Raw genomic sequence first — 21,548 nt, forward strand, 5'->3', positions numbered from 1 at the left:
GCCACTGGGGAGTTCTCTCTCGGTCACGGACCGTCCCCTTTGGATATCCGTACGGCTAGTCATACGGATTATTATTTAATAGACCCCTGTATGGTCTCGGTCCGCTACGAGGTCTATGCTTGTGCGTACCCACAGGGTAAGGGTAAGAGTAAGAGTAAAATAAACATTAAATAATTTAAGTTAAATGAAATACTCATTCTTGAAGAATCATGAACTGTCGTTATGACTTTCGCAAAACTTGTAGAATCTACAGCTTATGCTAATGTGAATAAATGTATATTTAGTTCAGTTATCTGTTGCACTGTATCATGAATTAGAAAGCACAATCATTTTCTTAGAATGATTTAAATTTTCATGCTAGTTATATCTACAGTTTGTGCACATATTTATACACAAGACATTGAGCACCACATATAAATATAATGCTTCTTACGCAGACAGGGGAGTCTGGCTCTTCTGCTTTAAATATTTTTCAGGAAGCAACTAAATCGGAGCATCGGGGAGTCGTTATGGAAATAGCCAAGAGATCTCATTTATTCAGTATTTTATGTTTGCACTCTGGTTAATAGATTTACATTTCTGTTATGAGATGTAATTAATAACTTTAATGCTTTAATTAATGAATGCTATGCTTTTAGTACTTCTCTGTTTTACCCTGTAATGCACCCGACTTGTGTTTTTCGCACTTCCGCTATTTAAAAAAAAATTACTACAAAAAGTTGGGGCGTTATATTGAATCACTATAAAAGTTTTTTTACAACCTTATAAGACATATATGCATGATTTAATCACTATAAAAGTTTTTGAAAAACCTTAGAACACATACAAGCATGGTTTCATCACTATGACAACCTTAGAACACATATGAGCCTGATATTAGTATATATGAAAGTTTTTTAATGCCTTAGAATACATATGAGCCTGATATTAGCATATATGAAAGTTTTTTAATGCCTTATAACACATATGAGCTTGATATTACCATATATGAAAGTTTTTTAATGCCTTATAACACATATATGCATGATTGAATAATTATAAAAAAAAATTACTGCTTTAGAATATGATAGGCATGATTGAATCACATATAAAGTTTTTTGACTGCCTTAGAACACATATAAGCTTGATTTCATCACTATAGAAGTTTTTTTACTATCTTGCAATACATATATGCATGATTGTGATACATAACACATTTATTTGATAGCCTTATATACTATATATGCATGCGTGAATCACTGTGAAATTCTTTGACAAACTTAAAACACATATCTGCATGATTGAGTCACTATACATTTTTTTTTTAGTCTTAGAACACATATTTGAATTCTATTAATGTCCTTCAGTTTATTGTTATTCTCTGTGTCATTCAGCCATTTACTTTGTTGCATTAGATTAGGTGCATTGCATATAATTTATTTCATTGAATTTTATTTATAAATGCAAACATTTTTTTTTCTCTTATAGGATGCTGGAGATGATCAGCGTAGAGGAACTGATGGAGGCATGGAGGGAGGCGCAGATCGACAAAATAAAGAGGTGCCCAGAATCTTGATGAGGATTAGATTCATTTGTTTAATTTCTTTGACATACTTGTAACTAATTATAACTTGGCAAGGACTGTATTTGATTGTTAAAGTTTGCCTAATTTAGAACTTGTGTTAAATTTGTTCCACCTTTATATGAATTTTTTATGTGTGTTTTTTTTTATGAGCAGGTTATATGAATTGTATAACGAGAAATTTTTCTCGAGTTTCAGAAAAATAAAAAAATATATATATATTTTTTTTTTTAAATTAGCGATGGATTGGCGATAGATATTATCCATTGCTACTCTGTCGCCAATTTGGGGCAATCGTCGATTTGCGACAAAATTTAAGTCGTCAATTTGGTGGTGGCCATTAGTGGCGAATACATATCTCTCATTAAATAGTAGTGACTGATTAGCGATGGATTAAATTCCGTCGCATAACCAAATTCAGTCTCTATTTAGCGGTGGATTAACGGCAGGTATGATATGGCGCCAATCCGACGCTACCTTGTGACGGATTGGCGACAGATAAATTTTACTGCAGTTTAACGACTAGGGTTATGCAACGGACGTTATCCATTTCTAATCCGTCGCAAAGGCCGTCGCTAATATATTTAGCGACGGATTAGCGATGGCATAGAGATGGATAGCGTCCGTCGCTAATACGCATATTTCTTGTAGTGGAAGGACCCTAAAAACCATTTTAAGTTAGATCCATATAGATCCAACCCACATCACTACCCATAGTTACCATAGATACAAGAAGTGATGCATGAAGTAGAAGCAGAGAAGCGAGTGTTAAAAGGTAGTATGAAGAGAAAAACAATATACAATTATGTAAGTGCATGTAAAATGAAAAGAAAACACATAGAAAACAATATGAAGCGCGGGCTGAAGCAAATGAGAAATGACATGGACATAAATATAATACGATGTATAACAACATGCAAGCTTGGTATAAAAAATTTATAATTGTAGGAAGTGAGAGAAATGAGTGGAAATTAACACAAAAGGGAGAAACTTTACCGAACTTCCTACTAAAGGGAAGCAAGTGTTTCAAAGCTTCTCCTCCTTTACGAGAAGCTAGGAGTTTCCCGCTTTCAAAGCGTGCTTATGGTAACTATGCTAATAATAGTTTAGTAATAGATCCAAAATTTGGCCTCAACCAATATCTGGACACATATGGGTAATTCTTTCTGGTTGATGAGTGTGAAATATTAAGGTGAACACCAGTCAACAATGTTCAGTAGTTTCTCCGTCCTTATCATCAATTCTACGTAGACACAGGTGTGAACCTCAACATATAACCTCGAAGCACACGGTTGGACTGCATATATAGTTAAAGTCAAGGAATTTTTTTTTGCATTGTGGTGTTTGAAGAGATGTTCATTTTGCCCACAAGAATTTTTTGTTTTTTTGAAAGGCAAGTTGGGGTTAGACAGACCCCTACCAGTTATTATTCAATCGTACCACTGGGGTTTTGAACCTGCAACGTCCCACCACATGGAGAAATGCACTGACAGCTCCTACCAACCACACAGAACTCCCCACCCCCACCCCACAGACACACACACAAGAACTCTACGCACTGCTAGGGTCAACTTGTGAACCACACCATGTTGAAACGAGACGAGAAAGGTCAAAGTTGGGTGTACTCACCAATGGGCAGAGAGGACCACAAGGGTTTTGTTAGTGTAAACAGGTGACAAAAAAGGATTTAAGGAAATGGAGAGCTCAAGCCTAGAAGCATGTTCTTAAGATCGCTATATTTAGAACTTTAATCGCCCCACTCCAGGAATTCTGAAGATGCAAAAAGGGGTTTATTGCGACTGAGTTCCTGGGATACAACTAGGCTTGAACATCAAAGAGTCACTGCTTCGCAAGAATAGATGACCTCTCCCCACACTCAAACTTTACAAGCCAAATCAGGAAGAAAAAAAGGAGAAAACTAGAGAGTCAGAAATTTGTATACCTCAAAAGATAAGAAAATAAAGAGATTTATAGACTTCTAGTAAGGCCAAAACGTTTTGCGATAAATCAGATTAATTGCCATAAATTTGACGATTTGAAAAGGTCCCTGAACGGTCACCCACCTTTGATTGTAGATTAAAGGCCTTCAAAACCGTCCAACAGCCACAATGCACCATAAACTCAATATAAATGCAATTAAAATCTTTCAAATTGTCAGACATCTCAATACTGAAAAGACAAAATGGACATTTGCGCCTCATATGCACCTCGCACCGCTGCGAGTGTGCGAAGTGCAAAGTGCGTCATCAAAATGCCACATTGCGCCTCAAGCGCCCTTGCGCACACACATGCACGCGTGTGCGTGAAGGCGCGTTTGTTGTTGCATGATGCGCAACAACGTTCGCAAGCCACCTAAAGACTCAAGGTTTACCAAAGTAAAGAATAGATAACAAACCCTTTATTTAAACCACTTGAAAAACTTTTCACTCTTAGATATGGGACTAAACATTTTCAAAGCACTTTTGGTGGGAAACAAAACTTAAAAGAATTTTATATTTTAAAACTTTTCTAACAATCCCCCGCTGGTTTTAAAATATACTTGGCTTGCATAGAAACTTATGCATCAGTGAGAGTGTCTATAAGACTTGAACCCCCACTTATTGAAAGAAAATCTAAATTAACCAAGGTGCTAAGTGAACTTACCTTAAACTTAGCTCCTTATATTGTTAACGAGTTTTCAATCATACATAGGTTTCCAAAAAGTTCAATTGTGTGGATTTCACGTTGGCACATTTTAAGCCTTGTGCTTTCCTGGATTCATGAGTGCTCTAGAGAATTGTCAAATCTCATAAGAAGCGGCTCACACTTCTAAACTCACATAGGTGAGTTTGTCTAGGTGTACTGTAACACACACCCTAGTCTTAAGGTCTACAAACTCATTAAGAGCTATTAGCTCAACCCTCACATTAGTTACAGCTCATGAGCAAACATCAGTAATGAGTTCACATAAATATGCTCAATATTTGTCATTCACCAATTCGTTTCCCATTGAACCTAGGCATGTGGGATCTCCAACGCTCTAGGTTAGGTATCCTTAGGTGATGACTTAATTGGCTTAATTTACATTCCTCTTGATGTTTTATTGATGACATTTCTCGAAAGTCCTTTTGTAAATGGGTTTGTCAAATTTTGACATGACTTCATATATTTCAATGATATAATATTGTCATCAATCATTTGTCTTATAAAATTGTATCTTAGACTAATATGTCTAGATTTCCCATTATATTTCATATTACTTACTTTACATATAGTTGATTGGCTATCACAAAACATTGAAATAGCAGGTATAGGCTTCTCACCTAGTGGAATATCCACTCGCATATTCTTAAGCCATTCAGCTTCTCTACAAGAAGATGCCAAAGCAATAAACTCATATTTTATTATAGAAAGAGTTATACAGGTTTGTTTCTTAGACCCCCCATGCAACTGCTCCTCCACCAAAGGTAAAAACTCAACCACTCATAGACTTGGAATTTTCAAAGTCGGTATTCCAACTTGCATCACTATACCCTTCAATAATAGCAGGAAACTCGGTATAGTGGATTCTGTAGTCTAAAGTATGCTTAAGATATCTAAGAATCTTGTTCACTGCATTACAATGTTAATGACCAGGATTATTAGTATATCTACACACTTTACTCATTGCATAGGCAATATCAGGCCTTGTGCAATTCATTGCATACATAAGACTACCTACAACACTGGCATATTTTAATTGTTGAACACTTTCCAAAACACGAAAATAACTAAGATTAGGTTTCTTACCAAAACACAATTCATAAGGTGATTTTTCAGATTTGAAATAAGGAACTCAGTTAAGAATATAACAAGCAGAAAGTATAGCCTCTCCCCATAAGTTGGAATGCAAACATGTATTAAGAAGCATAGCATTCATCATTTCTACAAGTGTTTTGCTTTTCCTTTCTGTTACTCCATTCTGTTCAGGAGTTCTAGGAGTTGATGTTTGATGGATAATACCATTATCTCCACAAAATTTATCAAATTCTTCACCTAAGTATTCACCTCCTCTATATGTTCTTAAATGTACAATCTTTGTCTTAAATCTATTTTGTACTTCAGCAAAATAAAGAAGACATTTTGAAAATGCTTCAGATTTATGTTTCATCAAATAAACATAACAGAATTTTGAATAGTCATCTATAAAGGCAATAAAGTATCTATTGTCACCATGACTCAAAACATTATTCATCATACACACATCAGAATGCACTAATTCAAGCAATTTATAATTTTTTTCTACACTGGGAAATGGGAGTCTAGTTAGCTTGGTTTGAATGCATGTCTCACACTTATAATTATGTTCTATTCTAACATGACAAGGAAGAAGACCAAAGTTATTCATATTATGAATGCAACAAGAATTTATATATCCTAATTGTGAATGCCAAAGAAAATAGGAGTCAACCATATAAACAGAAGCAATAACTTCATTTATGCTCATCTTGAACATACCACGAGTGGCAAACCCTTTTCCTACAAAGATTTTTCCTTTGGTCACAGTTACAATCCCAGATTCAATAACAATCTTAAAACCATTTCGTGACAGTAGATCTGCATAGATTAAATTTTTTCAAACTTTTGGAGCATAGTGGACATTCTCAAGTGTTAGGATTTTCTCGAAGGTGAAATTAATTTTCACACTCCCTTTTCCCAGCACTTTAGTTGAGGAAGAGTTTCCCATAAAGAGATTATATCCCTTCCCCACTACTTCATATGACTTGAATAAGTTCCTATTGTTTGCCATATGAACAGTGCTTCCAGTATCCAGGTACCAGTCCTTATTTGCTGCCACTATGAAGGTTTCAGAGATTACAACAAAAAGCCTCTCCTCTAACTCATTTGGCTTAGGATCAGTCCTCTTTCTTTCTCTGTACTCTCTAGCAAAATGGGCAAACTTAGCACAAACATAACAACTTATTTTCTTTTTATCAGTTGGTTTTTTCCCTTTCACGAAATTCTTTTTTATTTTCTAGGTTTTTATGATTTTGCCACCCTTGTTACTAACAAAATTCACTTTAGGATAACCCTCTTTAGGACTTGAATTTTTTTTGTCACGAAGATGAGTTTCCTTCTCAATTTGGATGTCTTTAAGAAGACCATCTAAAGTGATTTTCTCATTTTTATGTTTTAGGTGATTCTTATATTATTTTCAGGAATTCGGTAGTTTCCCAATGATGACAGCAACTTGGAAGTCATCATCAAGATACATACATTCTCTTTTGATTTTATAGGCAAATATTTCCATCTCATGAATTTGAGCAAGTATAGGTTTATCATCAACAATAGAAAAATTAACATACTGATCTACGATAAACCTTTTGTTACCAGCATCTTTTGCATTGTACTTGATCTCGAGAGCATTCCACAACTCTCTAGCTGACTCCAATGGTGAATACAAGTCAAAGAGAGAATCTGCTAAAGTGTTTAGGATATGCCCTTTGCATACCACTTCTCTCGCTCTTTCTTTTGTTCTTCTTCTCTTTCAACTTCTCCAGCAACAACAGTGGGATAGGCCTTTTTTAGAACATAGTCGATATACAGCTCAGACAATAGGAAAGAGACATTTGATTACCACTGCTTGAAGTTTGACCCATCAAATTGTTCGAGTTTTTCAAGGTCACAGCTAAGCAGATTGATGGAGTTGGATATTGAATCAAAGGCCATATTGAAGTTCTAAAATTGTTAGTGTAAATAGGTGACAAAAAAAGATTTAAGGAAATGAAGAGCCAAAGCCTATAGGCACGTTCTTAAGATCGCTATCTTTAGAACTTCAATCGCCCCACTCCGAGAATTTCGAAGATGCAAAAAGGGGTTTGTTGCGACTGAGTTCACAGGATACAACTAGGCTTGAACATCATAGAGTCACTGCTTCGCAAGAATAGATGACCTCTCCCCACACTTGAACTTTGCAAGCCAAATCAGGAAGAAAAAAAGGAGAAAATTGGAGAGTCAGAAATTTGTATACCTCAAAAGATGAGAAAACAAAGAGATTTATAGACTTCTAGTAAGGCCAAAACGTTTTGCGATAAATGAGAATAATTGTCATAAAATCTGATGATTTGAAAAGGTCCCTGAACGGTCACCCACCTTTGACTGTAAATTAAAGGCCTTCAAAATCGTCCAACAGCCACAATGTACCATAAACTCAATATAAATGCAATTAAAATCTTTCAAACTGTCAGACATCTCAAAACCGAAAAGACAAAATAGACATTTGCGTCTCATATGCACCTCGCATCGCTACGAGCGTGCAAAGTGTAAAGTGCGTCATCAAAACGCCACATTGTGCTACAAGCGCACACAAGCGCAAACGGTGTTGTCACACGATGCGCAGCAACGTCCGCAAGCCACCTAAAGACTCAAGGCTTATCAAAGTAAAGAATAAATAACAAACCCTCTATTTAAACCACTTGAAAAACTTTTTTCTTTTAGATATGAAACTAAACATTTTCAAAGCACTTTTGGTGAGAAACAAAACTTAAAAAGATTTTATATTTTAAAACTTTTCTAATAGGTTTTACCAACTAAAGGCCTGGCTATCTTCGGTCAGGGTTTCTCCTTGACCTATCAAAAAAGAAAAAAGAAGATACCTATTTCCGCAGCCTTTCCTGATTGACTATCGAAGAAGACGTGGGATGAATACTTTGGAGCCGAGTTTCTGCTGCCGTAGACTTGCTATGTTTGTTTTTATTTTATGCTTAGACTTTGATCATTGATTTTGAAAGAGCCATCGTTTACGCAGCTTGGTGCAAGAAAAACAAGTAAATAAAATTCATAAACAAGTAGACAACATTGCATTTAATGGTGAGGCAAGCATGGGCCAGTGCACTTTGTAAGCGACTGAGCACTTCTGATGGGTGGGGTGCCACACAGTTCAACATTACATCCCCACCATCAACCAGCACACATCTTATCAAGCCACCCTTCTGCAAAAAAGCCATAGGTATACACTCAGCCTTAAGCTGATTGTTGTACTTAGAACATATAACCGTAGTTACCAGAAGCTTCTTGTTTTATGGGGAAGCTCGTTTTGGAAGCAAGAAGCACTTCTTTTTCTCGAAAAGAGGAGAAGCTTTGGGAAACCCACTTTCAAAATACGATAAAATCGAATCCCGTTAGTGGAAAGCCTGTTTTCTCCTCGTTAAATCATTCACAATTGTATACGGCTTCCTGCTTCATAATACCATTTTTAGTACTCACTTTCACTTCACAATAGCTTCTCGTATCCATTTAGTTTCCTGGTAACTATGCATATCACAATGTTCTTTTTATAATAAGCCAAAGCTACCTGTCCAGCGAGTGTTGTTGATCAGAACCTTACAGAAACTTTTGAAGGCAAGCAAAATCATCACAGCATGGTTAAGGGGGAAATTTGGTAACTGCATGCAAACTGCACTAAATATAAGACACGCCATTAGAAGATCACTCATCCAGCACCCAAAAGGCGTTTGGCATAGCGAGATTGGATCTATGCCGCTATGTTAGGCCCAAACTTTTTGCACTTTGCACAGTTTTTGCTTTGTACTAAGCCTACCGAAAGTCCTGCGTGGTTCCATGACAGCGAGGCAGTCGGTTTAGATTCAAATCTCATGGGTGTCATCCCTTACACAAGGCAAAGCGCAGCAACTCCCTGAGGGCAAAGGGTAAGCAGACAAAGTTTTACACTGCTAAAACAATGATAGTAAGTACGGTAGAGCCAGCACAGACAGCTAAGTCTCTAATCTTGGGGGCGGTTTCTCCATGTAAATATCCAAAAAAAAAAACGCTCATCCAGCAAGTTCCATGAAAGGCAAAAAAGGCCTGAATTTCATGAGGGAGCCTGAATAATTATGGGCCGCTGCGACCTGTTTAACATGGGCAGGACACTGCACCACCATGAGATAAGCATCCCCATCAGTCAGCCGACAGTCTCCAAGCCAACAATAAAATAATTCCCACCACAAAAAGGAGCTCTTATCCACATCCTTCTCAATATATACGTTCCCCACAATATCGTGAAAAAGTAAGAAAAAAAAAGATTGCCCAGCAAAAAAGACTGGTTTACAAAGTATACACAAATTATATATGGTATTTTCTTTTCTCTATTCCCCTCTTAGAACTTCTCTATACTGAATGAAAGAATTGTATAAATACAGGCGAAAAGTTTTCCTAATCAACAATTGAACGAACCCCAAACAGGGCAGTCATCTCCCATCTGGATCGCGACACGTTCCACTCTCTTAGGAGCTGAACAGAGAACACCCAGTTCTCAACTTTCATACATACTTCAGCAGACAGCAATTGATTACAAAACCTGCCCTGCTCCTGCTACTGAAGTTCTGAATAATCATATCCACAAACTTTCACATATATCTGTCTCTGCCACTGAACTCAATAATCATATCGACAAACTTCCGCGCATCTCTGTCCCCACCGTGCACATGTTCACATCTGCTGCTTTAGCAATCAGCTGTCACATTCTTCACTATGGGGATGGATGGATAACCTTCAGAGACACAGAAAGTTACTTGTGCAAAAAGCTCTTGTATAAGTCACAATAAGATCTCCAAGATTTCATCCGTGCCGTGTTGGTAAACCAAAATTGTGGAATGATCGAATCCAGCCGTCCCAGCTAGCAGTAATGATCACCGAGTCCCACGCATACGGAGCCATAGCACTGTTGATGCAAGCAGACTTGAGGCACTTGTACTGATATTTACACGTGGGGGTCGACCCCACAACTACTGTGCTTGATAGCGGCAGCTTCTCTTCAGGCCATGTGGCTGAGGACCCCTTAAGGAGACCATCGGCAAAGAAGCCATGACCCATCAAGAATCCGTTGGGAGATGATGATGACATCGGACTGCTTTCACAGGAATCCCAGTAGCTCCGGCATCCATTTCCGGAGCTGGCAAGCGAGTCATTTGAACTCCTATATTGAGACTCTAGAAAACTAGATGATATAGTTAGAGAGTTTACAGTTTTTGGGCCACACCAGGCTACTGCAACAGAGACGTTGCTAGAAAAAAAGCGTTCACAAGTTCGAATGCTCTTTGAAGGCTTGGATATATGAGATTCTTGGGAATCATGGTTCCAGATAAAGACATGAGAATCTTCACTCGCAGAGATAATGTGCCTCCCACTCGAGGTAAATGATGCAGATATCTGACTAGATGTATTCCTAAATCCTGAAAATGAAATTGAACTAAATATATAAAAGTTTGTAGAGATAAGAAAATATGAAAGAGATGAAACAACAGCAACAAGGGTATAAGAATAGGAAATTACCTACCTTTATATTTGGAGACTACGTTGCACTTATCAATCACTCGAACTTGAGAATCAGCAGAAGTGACCATTATTTTTTGTGGAGTATCTGGGTGAAACTGGATAGCCGGAAATAAAAGGAAACATTCTTAGGTCACACCATCACAATAAACAGAGAAAGGCTAAAATAGGAGGGGCAAAACAGTTAATCTGCAGCAAGCAGAACAAACACTTGTAGAATCCGATCTATAATCAAGAACAAATGCGCTACCTGGAAGCCCGTAATTCTTTTGCCTGGTGATTTCTTTTTACCCTGCAGGCAGATTTCGTTTTCCAACTGCAGACAATGACCTAGACCAACCAAGTAGAACAATTTTAGAAAAAATGCCTCGTCCTGCTCCAAATAGTGGAACTTGCATAAATAGCTTTACATGCCAACAACAATAGGTTGCAAAACATTTATGGCAAATAGATCGCTTTCAAAATACTAATAAACAACAACTCTGCAGGCAGATAGGCACATGGAGAACGGTTAGTTTTTAAAGAAAGTTATATTAGTTCAATATAATGTTTTTTAATTCACCGAATTTGCAACAAGTTATACTTTATAGAAAGTAATAACTCATTATTTTGGAAACATGAACTCCCCAGCATAAGCATAAGTGATTTGCAGTTATGTTAAGAATCCATGAACTGGCAGGATCTGCCAAATCTGTCGGCTTAACTCTCAGCTTCTGGAATTAAAAGGCAGGAAAAGGGCAAAAGGAAAGATGAATAAATGTCACCATTCTTTTGCAAGTTAGGCATAACCACTTCAAAAGCGAACAAGTACAAGGCAAAAAACCCACCATGACTTCTTCCTGATTATCTAGATAATCCTATGCCAATGGTACCATGAATGGTAGTGAAGAGGTATCTGCACAAGAGTTCTAAATATTCTTGCCTGATTTATAAGATGGGAAAAAGTATATGATAAACTGATTCCGGGAAGCAAGCCAAGGCATCATCTCACAAAAGATCAAGTTATTAACCTATAGTGGAAGTGTTATGGGCATGAGAAAATCAAGGTAAGCCGGAAAAATACCATATCATGGACAACACATCCACTCAACTCTCTCATGCGATAACCGAATAACATCTATAATGTCAAAGCAAACTAGCGCAATGGAAATGCCTTGTGTCATCCTAAAGTCAAAACAATTACATAAGAGATCAGAAGAACCAGAGTTTTTTCAAAAACCTAATGGCAGCATTGGAATGTCTTCTCATTATTAATAATCATGGCAACAAGTTCTCCCAGGTTAAGTTATAAAACAAAATAGAGCCCAAACAAAAGTTCACACAAAGGGATCAACATGGATAAGAAACTAATTAACAAGAAAAAGGGGCATGATCATTTATGTTATACAATGAGGCTAGCTCAAACAGCAGATGCGAGACGCAGACCAAATGGATTAAAGAAAGAAGATAAAAGACAGAAACAAGGATTCTAACGAAATACCTGTTGCATTATAAAAACGGCAATTCCCTGTCATTGAACCAACTACAGCTGCCTGCACAAAGGAAAGCATCCGACAAGTTAAATGGTGGTCACAGATTATTACCAGAGAAAATATAAGACCAATAAAAATGTATAACAGAGTAAACAAGCAGAGATGTAAACCTGTCCATCTGGACTGTAAGAAACTGCAGTGACTATCTCTCGTACATCCGTCCAATCAACAACCTGACAACTAGGAAGGGACCAAATACGAACTTTTCCATCAATTGAACCACTGATGAAGAAATTTTCATCAACAGGGTTGAACTGAACAGCGGTCACTGCATCATAAAATAAATCAAACAGTTAACCTTTTAATATTGAATGAGTTCAATGCCCAAAAACAAGTCTCAGAAAGCTATAAACACGGCTAAATTCTGGAGAAGATTAAGACTGAATACGTACCATAATTATTGTGGGGAAAAACCTTAAGGCATTTATTTGATCCCAGTTGCCATAACCGAACAGTTTTATCCATGGATGATGACAGTAGACACTGAATTAAGTAGTTGACAATAATCTATGATTAAATCGTATGGAAAACAGAAAAAGAATAACGGGAAAAGGAACAAAACATAAAATTTGCTTAAGCACAGAATCTAACTGAATAGAATACCTTAGACTGTGACCATGAAAGGTCCAATATGTCACTAGTGTGTCCCTGGAACTCGTGAAGTGGCTTTTCTGATAATCCGAAAATTCTGGGAGGCATTATTGCACAAGCAGCGTTTGAATTTTTCTTGCTGGATTTCCCACCTTTGTCTTTGTTGATCGGAGTTAATTCAGCAGAATCGTTCAATGCGAAATAGAGGCAAGAAGAGTCCGAACCAATATCCAATTCGATAGTCCTTTTAGATTCAACCACCTGCCAAACACGCACTACACGATCTTCGCCGGCAGTGGCGAGATACTTCCCGTCTAAACTGAATTTCATAGTCCAAATCAAACCATCGTGAGCTTGTATCTCTTGCGTTTGATAAACAGCTGAGAACTCCTTACAACTCTTCCTACCATGATGCACCTTAACCTTTCGAAGCCTCCCCATCTCCACATTCTCATAATGAGCATCTTGAGCAGTGCTCTGTGAATCTCTTGTCATGGATCTGCACTCCCCTTGCCTCCTACCAAAAACAGCTTTCAAACTCCCCAACCATCCTTTCCTCCTCGACGCCGGCTCATCCGCGTCGCTGCCCGTATTGCTACCCGCGTTGCAACCTTCTTTATTGCTACCCGATTTGTCACCTTCTTCACCATCTATCCGCATAAGCCTCTCAACAATCGGCGAAAGCCCGAGATGCCGATGGAACTCATCAATGGTCACCAACTGGTCGGAACCCAATTCCCTAATCCTTCCCGAATCCCCATTCTTATCCGCGTCATCGACCACGAATTCGCTACCATCATCAAGATTTCTGATTCTACACGTCGATTCGCCACTACCACCATCAATTCCCTCCGGAGCGCCATCCCTCTGCGAGCTCGGACTCTCATTCAACCAACTCAACCTCGAGGACCGGCCTGAGGAGATTTCGCTCCCTGAGCCCGAATTCCCCGACTCCGCCGTCCCAACCTCGTCGACCCTCTCTACGCCCGGCGATTCCGAACCCGCCTCGTTTTCCAGCCGATCCAACCCCATCCGGCGGAGAAACCGCTCACGCCGCTCCCGGACGCTGTCCAGCTTCCGAATCCACACATCGAAACCAGATCGATCAAGATCGGGAAGGAAGCAATCCGAACTCCCCAGTTCGCAACCCTCCCCGAAATCCGACCCCGAATCCGACGCGGAGGCTATCTCCTCCCTCGAGTCGAAGAACCTCTCTTCCTCCTCCTCCTCCTCCATCTCCTCCCCCACCTCCCTCACTGAAACCCTAGAGAAAAACCACTCATCTCCCCAGAAACCCTAACCTCAAATGCCAATCTGAATCCGATTCCAAACAGGAAAGAACAATAAACCAGGGAAAGAATTCCAAGACGATATATCAAGAAGAAGAAGAAGAAGAAGAAGAAGAAGGCGTGAAAGGAGGAAGGAGGGCTAGGGTTTTTAAGGAAGCGAAATTCCTGACCTCAGGTTTCCGAGGTAATCACCAAACCAATACACATTCGTCCATTGAAGGGCGCTCCAGGACACCGGAAAATCGACGGCTTCTTCTTCTTTTCCTTTTCCGTCGTCTCTAGATTTTCCACAGAAAAGGAAGGAGCGGAAATTTAGAGGCGGCGGAATCGAGGGAAGAGACGATCCTCGAGATCTGAGAAGACGAAGAGAAAGGTTGGCCCGTCGAGATTTTGAAGGCAGGGATTGCTTTTTTCCTCCCTTTTTTTTCCTGAGAATTTCTTTTACCGACTGTTTCTTTTCTTTCTTTTTTGGCTTCTAGTGTGCTAGTTAAAGTTTCTTAATCCTTTTAAATAATGTGGGAAGCGCGCTTCTTTTACGCTTCTAAAGCTTGTGAAGTTTGCTTTCAGAAAATAGTAAAAGTACTTCTTTAGGTATAAAAAGTGATCTTTCTTGATAGCGAATAAGTGAAATTGATTTTTAGGGTTAACGAATTTTATCTTTTATATCATCTACCTTGTTTTTATATACGCTTTTTTCAATACGTTGTTGGTTCGTATTTCTCGCTTCACGCTTCACGCTTAACGTATCGCTCTGTCTCACTCAGATTCTTGTTGTCGTAATTATGCTTCTTGCCGTTTTCAGTTGCTAATTTGGTTTTACTTTCTATTTTTTCCACTTTTATAGTGGAAGGACGGAAAGGTCATGGAAAAAAATTCTATTGACGGTTGTTTCCCTAAAATGCACAGTGCAGCCCGTGCAACGCGGATGGGTGCTGGTCAGTGTCTCAGTGGCTGGATTGAGGCTAAATTACTGTTTTGCCCCTGGGTTGTTGGGACAACGGGTGAGGTGTTTTTTATTTGATAAGGAAAGGTAATGTGAAAGTACGAAAATGGGTTTGGTTAATTAATTGAGAGCTGTTGGCTTTGGTGCGACTAGATGGGTATGGGCTTGGTTAGGGTCCACAATGGGTTACTTGTGTCCATGACCATGTGGATTGTTTGTGGGTTCCTTGGGTATGTATGTGTAAGACTGTAACTAAGCCATGCCAAAGGCCTTTCTAGAAACCTTTGTGGGTGTTTGATTGCACGGATAGGACTGTACTATGTGTTTTTTTTATGTTTTTAGTTCCTGCTCCAAGTGTCTTAGACATCATTCCTCCCGTAGAACAAAAAGGGATATTTAAAAGGTGTTTCATTGGACACATGGGATGCCATGTTTCAGGCATCCAATGCATGATTTTTAGAGGCTATATTTGAGGTTTTAGAGGGTTATGCCTTTTCTGCCTCATGGGTAGATAAGGAGGCGCTTACCTAGAGAGGCTTAGGCTTAAGCTTTTACACTGTTTTTACATTATGCTTAAGCCTTTAAAAAATGAATTGTTTATTAAAAAAGTCTTTTGTACAATTTAGTTACTTTTAAAGTTTTTCTTAATTCAAATAAAGTTATTTAAAAAATAAAAAATCTTGATTGACCATAAATTTGTGTTAATAAAAAATCTAGGTTTAAGCTCTGTTTGAGTAGATAATTATTATAATGATTATCCTAATTTGGTTGCACAACTATCAAAAATTAATTAGAGTAAAAAAAGTAATTAAACAAAATATCATATTATTTCATATTAAGTACTATTTAATGCAAAAGATATTATTTCTAATATTTTCGACCAAGAATATATAAAAGCTTCATGCCCATGAATGATTAAAATTTTAAAAAGTAAAAAATAAAACAAAAATAAAAGCTGCATTTCCTCCATACTCTTGCACTACTAATCTATGTTTTGCATGGTTATATCATAAAATTTATAAAAATCACTTGTAATGAGTTAAATTTTCATGTAAACATTTTTTTTAATTGAACAGTTGTATTGATACATGAAATTCAAGCAATTCACTTTTCACTAGTACTTGATTTTGCAAAACATTAAAGAACGAAGTTTACACTTTTTTATATTTATTGTTATTTAGTTGTTATATAAAAAATAAATATTCTTCAATATGTTAATTTTTGAACGATTTAAGCTTTAGATCTCAAAAACATTGCCTTGTTTATACCTTTTAAAATTCCGTCATTACACCTCACTCCATTAAAAACCTTACCCATGCTTATGTTGTTTGTATTGTGTATATGTACTGCGGGCAATAGTTACCCATCAAGACATGCAAATCATATAAGCATAGTGACACAAATCTCATTGATAAGAAAAATCTTAATGAGAAAAATATCACGAGAAAAAAAATATTTTATTTTTAAAAAATATCAACATACAAACTAAAACAAAATAAAAAAACGTATAAACATAAAAAAGGATATACAAAAAGTAGAAAATCTTAATAAAAATTATGTTTTAATGTTGAAGATGCGGTTAACTTTTAACTGCCGTTTAAACGTCATGTAACAGCAACAAGAAGCGTATTTTAGTCATTTTTAATAATAAGGGTATAATAGTCAATTAAAGAAGATGTCCTACCAGTGCGTCAGAAAAGCGACTGACATTTGTACCTCAAGCTAAAATTATAAAAAAGATCCGTCCGTACATCTTTTTTTGATGTTGTCATAGTCGTTCGATGGAGTCAAGTCAACGACGGGAGTGATCTTCTCTCCCGTAGTGCGTTCTTGACCGCCGTCCGTGCTCGTTTGACATTTTGACCAACCTTACGAAGACTCAAACAGGTTCAGCCTTGGAGTTAGGTGGGCTCAAGCCGGATGGCACTGGACACCGAGTCGTTTCAGCCTACCATATGGCTTGGTGAGTCCTTGTTGGATGACCTAGTGTTGACTTGAGGCTCTTGGTTTCATTCAGTCAAGCCAATTTCCTAGTCTCCTGGGCTCAACTTTACATTCGCCGAGCCAACTAGTTCGGGATGCTCTTGGTAACAAACCCCTAGTCTTGGTCGATTTGGACTGGTCCAAGTGCATCCTAAATTGGGTCAGGTGGTTTGGGGTTGATCATGAAAACGATGCGTAAAGTTGATTATGAGCTGTTAGGTGTGAGCAACGGTCAGGCAGCTCAATGGGCCAAGTCCACCCAGTTCGCCATGAGTCTGGTTTGGGCTAAGGTTTTAGGCCCAAACCGGGTAGGTACCGAGCCAAAATTATGTGGACTGGGCCGTACTGCAAAAAATTGGGCTGGCCTAATGGGCTTGAGTTATTTATTATTTTTTAATAATATAAAAAATAAATTATTGCATAGTAACTCAATAACTATAAGTATTTACCAAATTAAAAAGATAATTAATTGAGTCGATGGAAAGTTGAGAACTTGTTAATTATTATTATTTACAAATAGATTTGAGAGACTGGGCTTGCTTCACATTGGCTTATTGGGCCAATCAACAGGGCCATAGACTGTTTTTCAAACCCGATCTCATTAAGAACTGGGTCCATCTTCAAGCCATGCCGCACTTAAAGCCCGATGGACCGAGCTCTAAACGGTCCCGAGCGACCTTTATGATCTGCCAACCCACCAGTGTCTCGGTGGAGTTCCTCAGGTTCACAGTACATATTTCAGTGATTATAAGTATGCTATAATTGTTTCCCTTCGATCTAGTTTGGACCTCATCATGCAAGTTGATTTGACATAACCTAACTTTTTATATGCGTTCAACATGGTCGATTACTGGGAATCGACCTTTCATCATTGTTTTTAATAAAAAAAAACTTTATTTTTAGTCAAAATACATTGGTGTACTTATAGTCGCTGATTTTTGCATCGTAAGAAAAACCTAATATATATATATATATATATAGAGAGAGAGAGAGAGAACTAACATCTTTATATACACGTGGAATGCTCCACCGTAGCACACGTTATGAATTATTTATTACACAATGGATTGCAGAAAACGACAAAAACTTCCGGCGTTATCACCGGGATTCTCATCGCCGGAAAACTTTTCGGTCGACCAGTCAGCCGAAAGCTGTGGTCTGTCACAGAGAGACTCCTCTTTTGTTGTTTCCCCCCAAGTTAATGCTTCAATCATCATCTTGCAAAGCCAGCAACGTTTTCATCTTTCCTTTTTTCTTGCATTCTTTTGACACATGATGCAAACGAGATTCACTCTATTGTTTTTTAATGAAAGGTTTTGTTAGAGGACGATGCAAGCCATGCAGGGCCTCTATCAATTCTTGTGTAGGACGTTTGCTTTTGGAGTTTTAGGTCAGTGGACAGTCACCCTATTATTTGACCTAGAATGAGTGTAGGTTTTGACTTCTTTTATTGGTTTCTTTTGGACACCTTGTGAATGTCATCGAGTTGACGGAACAGTCACAAGTTCGAAACTCACGGGTGGCGTCTCTTGCCACAACGTTGAAGCTGGGTGTACTCTTCGGTGGGCAGGAGCAACCTCAAGAGTTTTACCAACGGAAGGACAACCAATGTACCGTCCGTGATGGAGAGGGAGAATTTCTTTGAATTATCCAAAAAATGAAATATATGGTGAATTTTTCAAATGCCTAAAATAAAGGCAACTGTCTTTTTTATTTTTATATAGCTTTTAAAATTGCCTGTTTGTTTTTTATTGTATTTAGGGGTGTCAACGGGTCTGTCTCCAACTTTAGGTAGATCCAAACCCAGATTTGACTTTGTAGTGTCCAAGTATAATTAAATCTTATATATATATATATATATAACGAAAACCCCCCGTGGAGCTCGACGACTACCCTGCTTTATATGACCCACCTCTGAAAGCTACGGACATACCCGTGCACCAAAACAGGTTTGATTCAGAGCCTTCATCTCAGGACCCTCGCAACCACCCTGCTGGCTACACATTTCTAAGACTTCTTTTCCCATTTTTGCATTGTTTGGAACTCCAAAAACAGGAAATTTGAAAATCGAGAATTTGCAGCTAAGATTTTAATGGTAGACAACGTGGTGGTATTTATTTAACAAGGAACGAGTAACTGGAAATTTATTATTCACGAGGACTGGACATGGTCCAGTATGGTCCACCTAGCTAGTGGGGAATTAGATCCAGCTCATCCTCCAGCACCTACATGGCTTGCAGTCAACGCTTGATCTGGGCCCGGTTGAGCTTTCTCGATCCATCTAATGAACCGCGCTAGGTCCGCTGGGAAAAAGATGAAAGGCTTAGACCATATAATCCTAGGTCCGACCATATTAACAAATATTGCAATATTTATTAAAATATCACGAAATGCAATATTTTAAATGTTAAATTACCAAAAAAAATTACTCTATTTTTAAAACATCGCATGTTTGTTGTTTACATGAATATAGCAAGGGTTCACTGCAATACAGTCATTTTTATTGCCAAAACCTGGGGAAGGCTTTTACCCAATTTCTTAGATAATTTATAATCTTATTTTAAAATTCTCCATATATTTTCCTTGTTGAGAGTTTATCAAAAACATAAAAAATAAAAAAACTTCATATATATATATATATATATATATATATATATATTGAACTACCATGTGAATGCTTGATTTTATAAGGACTAGCTCTTGAATCATCCAATCACGATGCATAAATAAGACTTTTTTAGGATTTAAAATTAGCAGCTTATAATCTTCATAAATATTCAAGCATCCAAAAATCATATTTTTTCATGAAAAATACCTGATCCAATAGTTGATTCCTAGCAAATTCACCATGCTGAACACATCTACATGTCTGGATTTGAAAAAAAAATCTTAAAAATGCCCAGTTCACACTGTAGTTCTCATATATATATATATATATATATATATATATATATATATATATATATATATATATATATATATATATATATATATATATATATATATATATATATATATATTATCACTAGAATATGAGAACTAATGTGTGAACCACGATTTTCATGAATTTTTTTTATTTTCTCTTGAATCTAACAGTACAGATGTGAATGCTTGATTTTATAAGAACCCGCTCTTGAATAGTCCGATTTTAATTCATAAATGAGATTTTTTTAAGACTTTAAAATTAATGGCTCATAATCTTCATAAATATTCAAGCATTCAAAAATCACATTTTTCATCAAAATACATGATCCAATGGTTGATTCCTAGCAAATTCACCATGCCAAGTACATCCACATGGTTGGATTTGCAAAAAAAGTGTTAAAAATGTCCATATTTCTAGTTCTTATATTCTAGTGACTATATATATATAAAGGTAAAAAAGATACTATGGGTCAGGCATTGGATATTGAGTAAGAATAATGAAAGGAACTAGCTCAACTTGACCCATTAGTCGTTGCACGTTGCGATATCTGTCCCGCTGCCAAGACCAACATGGGATCCATGAGGCCACTGACCATATGTAGGACCACCAACTATGCGTCAATACTGTGGTGGGGGGAAGAGGAGAACGCGTTTTCATAGAAAACCATCCATTTCCCACAAAAATATGAGGCCCACAGTATTGTCAAAAAGGGTTATGGGCGTTTGTTTCACCCATGGTGGAGGTCGTTTTCCCATTAAACAAACGGCCCCCAAGGGACACCTTGGAAATGACCTTTTTAGTAACCCATTGAACCCTTGGACGGCGTTTGATTTGCGGACATGGGAGGACAAGGACTTTGTGTCCTGTCCACGGATAGCCAGGGAAGCACAGACTCTTTTTTTTTGCCACCACGCACGCGCGGGTTCAACAGACGATGTTCATCGTCCTGCGTTTGTGTGGTTGTGCAGGCGTGCGTGGGCCCCACGTGGCGTTTTTTTTGCCACCACGCACGCGCGGGTTCAACAGACGATGTTCATCGTCCTGCGTTTGTGTGGTTGTGCAGGCGTGCGTGGGCCCCACGTGGCGGCCAACCCCCACTCAAACTTGGCAACTCTCTCTCTCTCTCGATGGTTTATTTTATTTAACACAAAGTACACGCACCATGATCTTTCTCACTCATGTTTGTCTGTTTCTTGAATTAGAGTGGACATTGAAGCTTCTCTCCTACATTCTTTTACCTTTCTAAAAGAAAGTCTTCAAGTCAGTTAACCTACATGACATCAGATTACACCACCTCAATTATTTTTTCTTTTTTTGAAAGAAACCACCACCTCAATTCTTTTCATAATAGTGGCCTTCCTTTCCCCCATTTTTATCATAAGGTTGCTTCCAAACTTGCTCCTTGACATATCCCCAGGGTTTTAACCTACCC

The 21,548-nt window shown here is 37.9% G+C and overlaps 1 protein-coding gene across 1 annotated transcript; it reads right to left on the minus strand.

The window, feature by feature from the left end:
* Positions 1–9,626: 9,626 nt before the first annotated feature.
* LOC149842715 (uncharacterized) lies at positions 9,627–14,627 on the minus strand. The gene is made up of 7 exons (XM_089999383.1): positions 12,988–14,627; positions 12,777–12,867; positions 12,495–12,652; positions 12,333–12,384; positions 11,103–11,182; positions 10,857–10,950; positions 9,627–10,752 (listed from the first exon to the last, which is right to left on the minus strand). Exons 1-7 carry the CDS (start codon positions 14,209–14,211, stop codon positions 10,139–10,141), a joined length of 2,313 nt encoding a protein of 770 aa, XP_089855509.1. The 5' UTR covers positions 14,212–14,627; the 3' UTR covers positions 9,627–10,138.
* Positions 14,628–21,548: the final 6,921 nt, after the last annotated feature.

The sequence above is a fragment of the Nuphar pumila genome, chromosome 3, assembly GCF_984573655.1.
Source record: "Nuphar pumila chromosome 3, dmNupPumi1.hap1.1, whole genome shotgun sequence".
In the NCBI taxonomy this organism is placed as follows: Eukaryota; Viridiplantae; Streptophyta; class Magnoliopsida; order Nymphaeales; family Nymphaeaceae; genus Nuphar; species Nuphar pumila.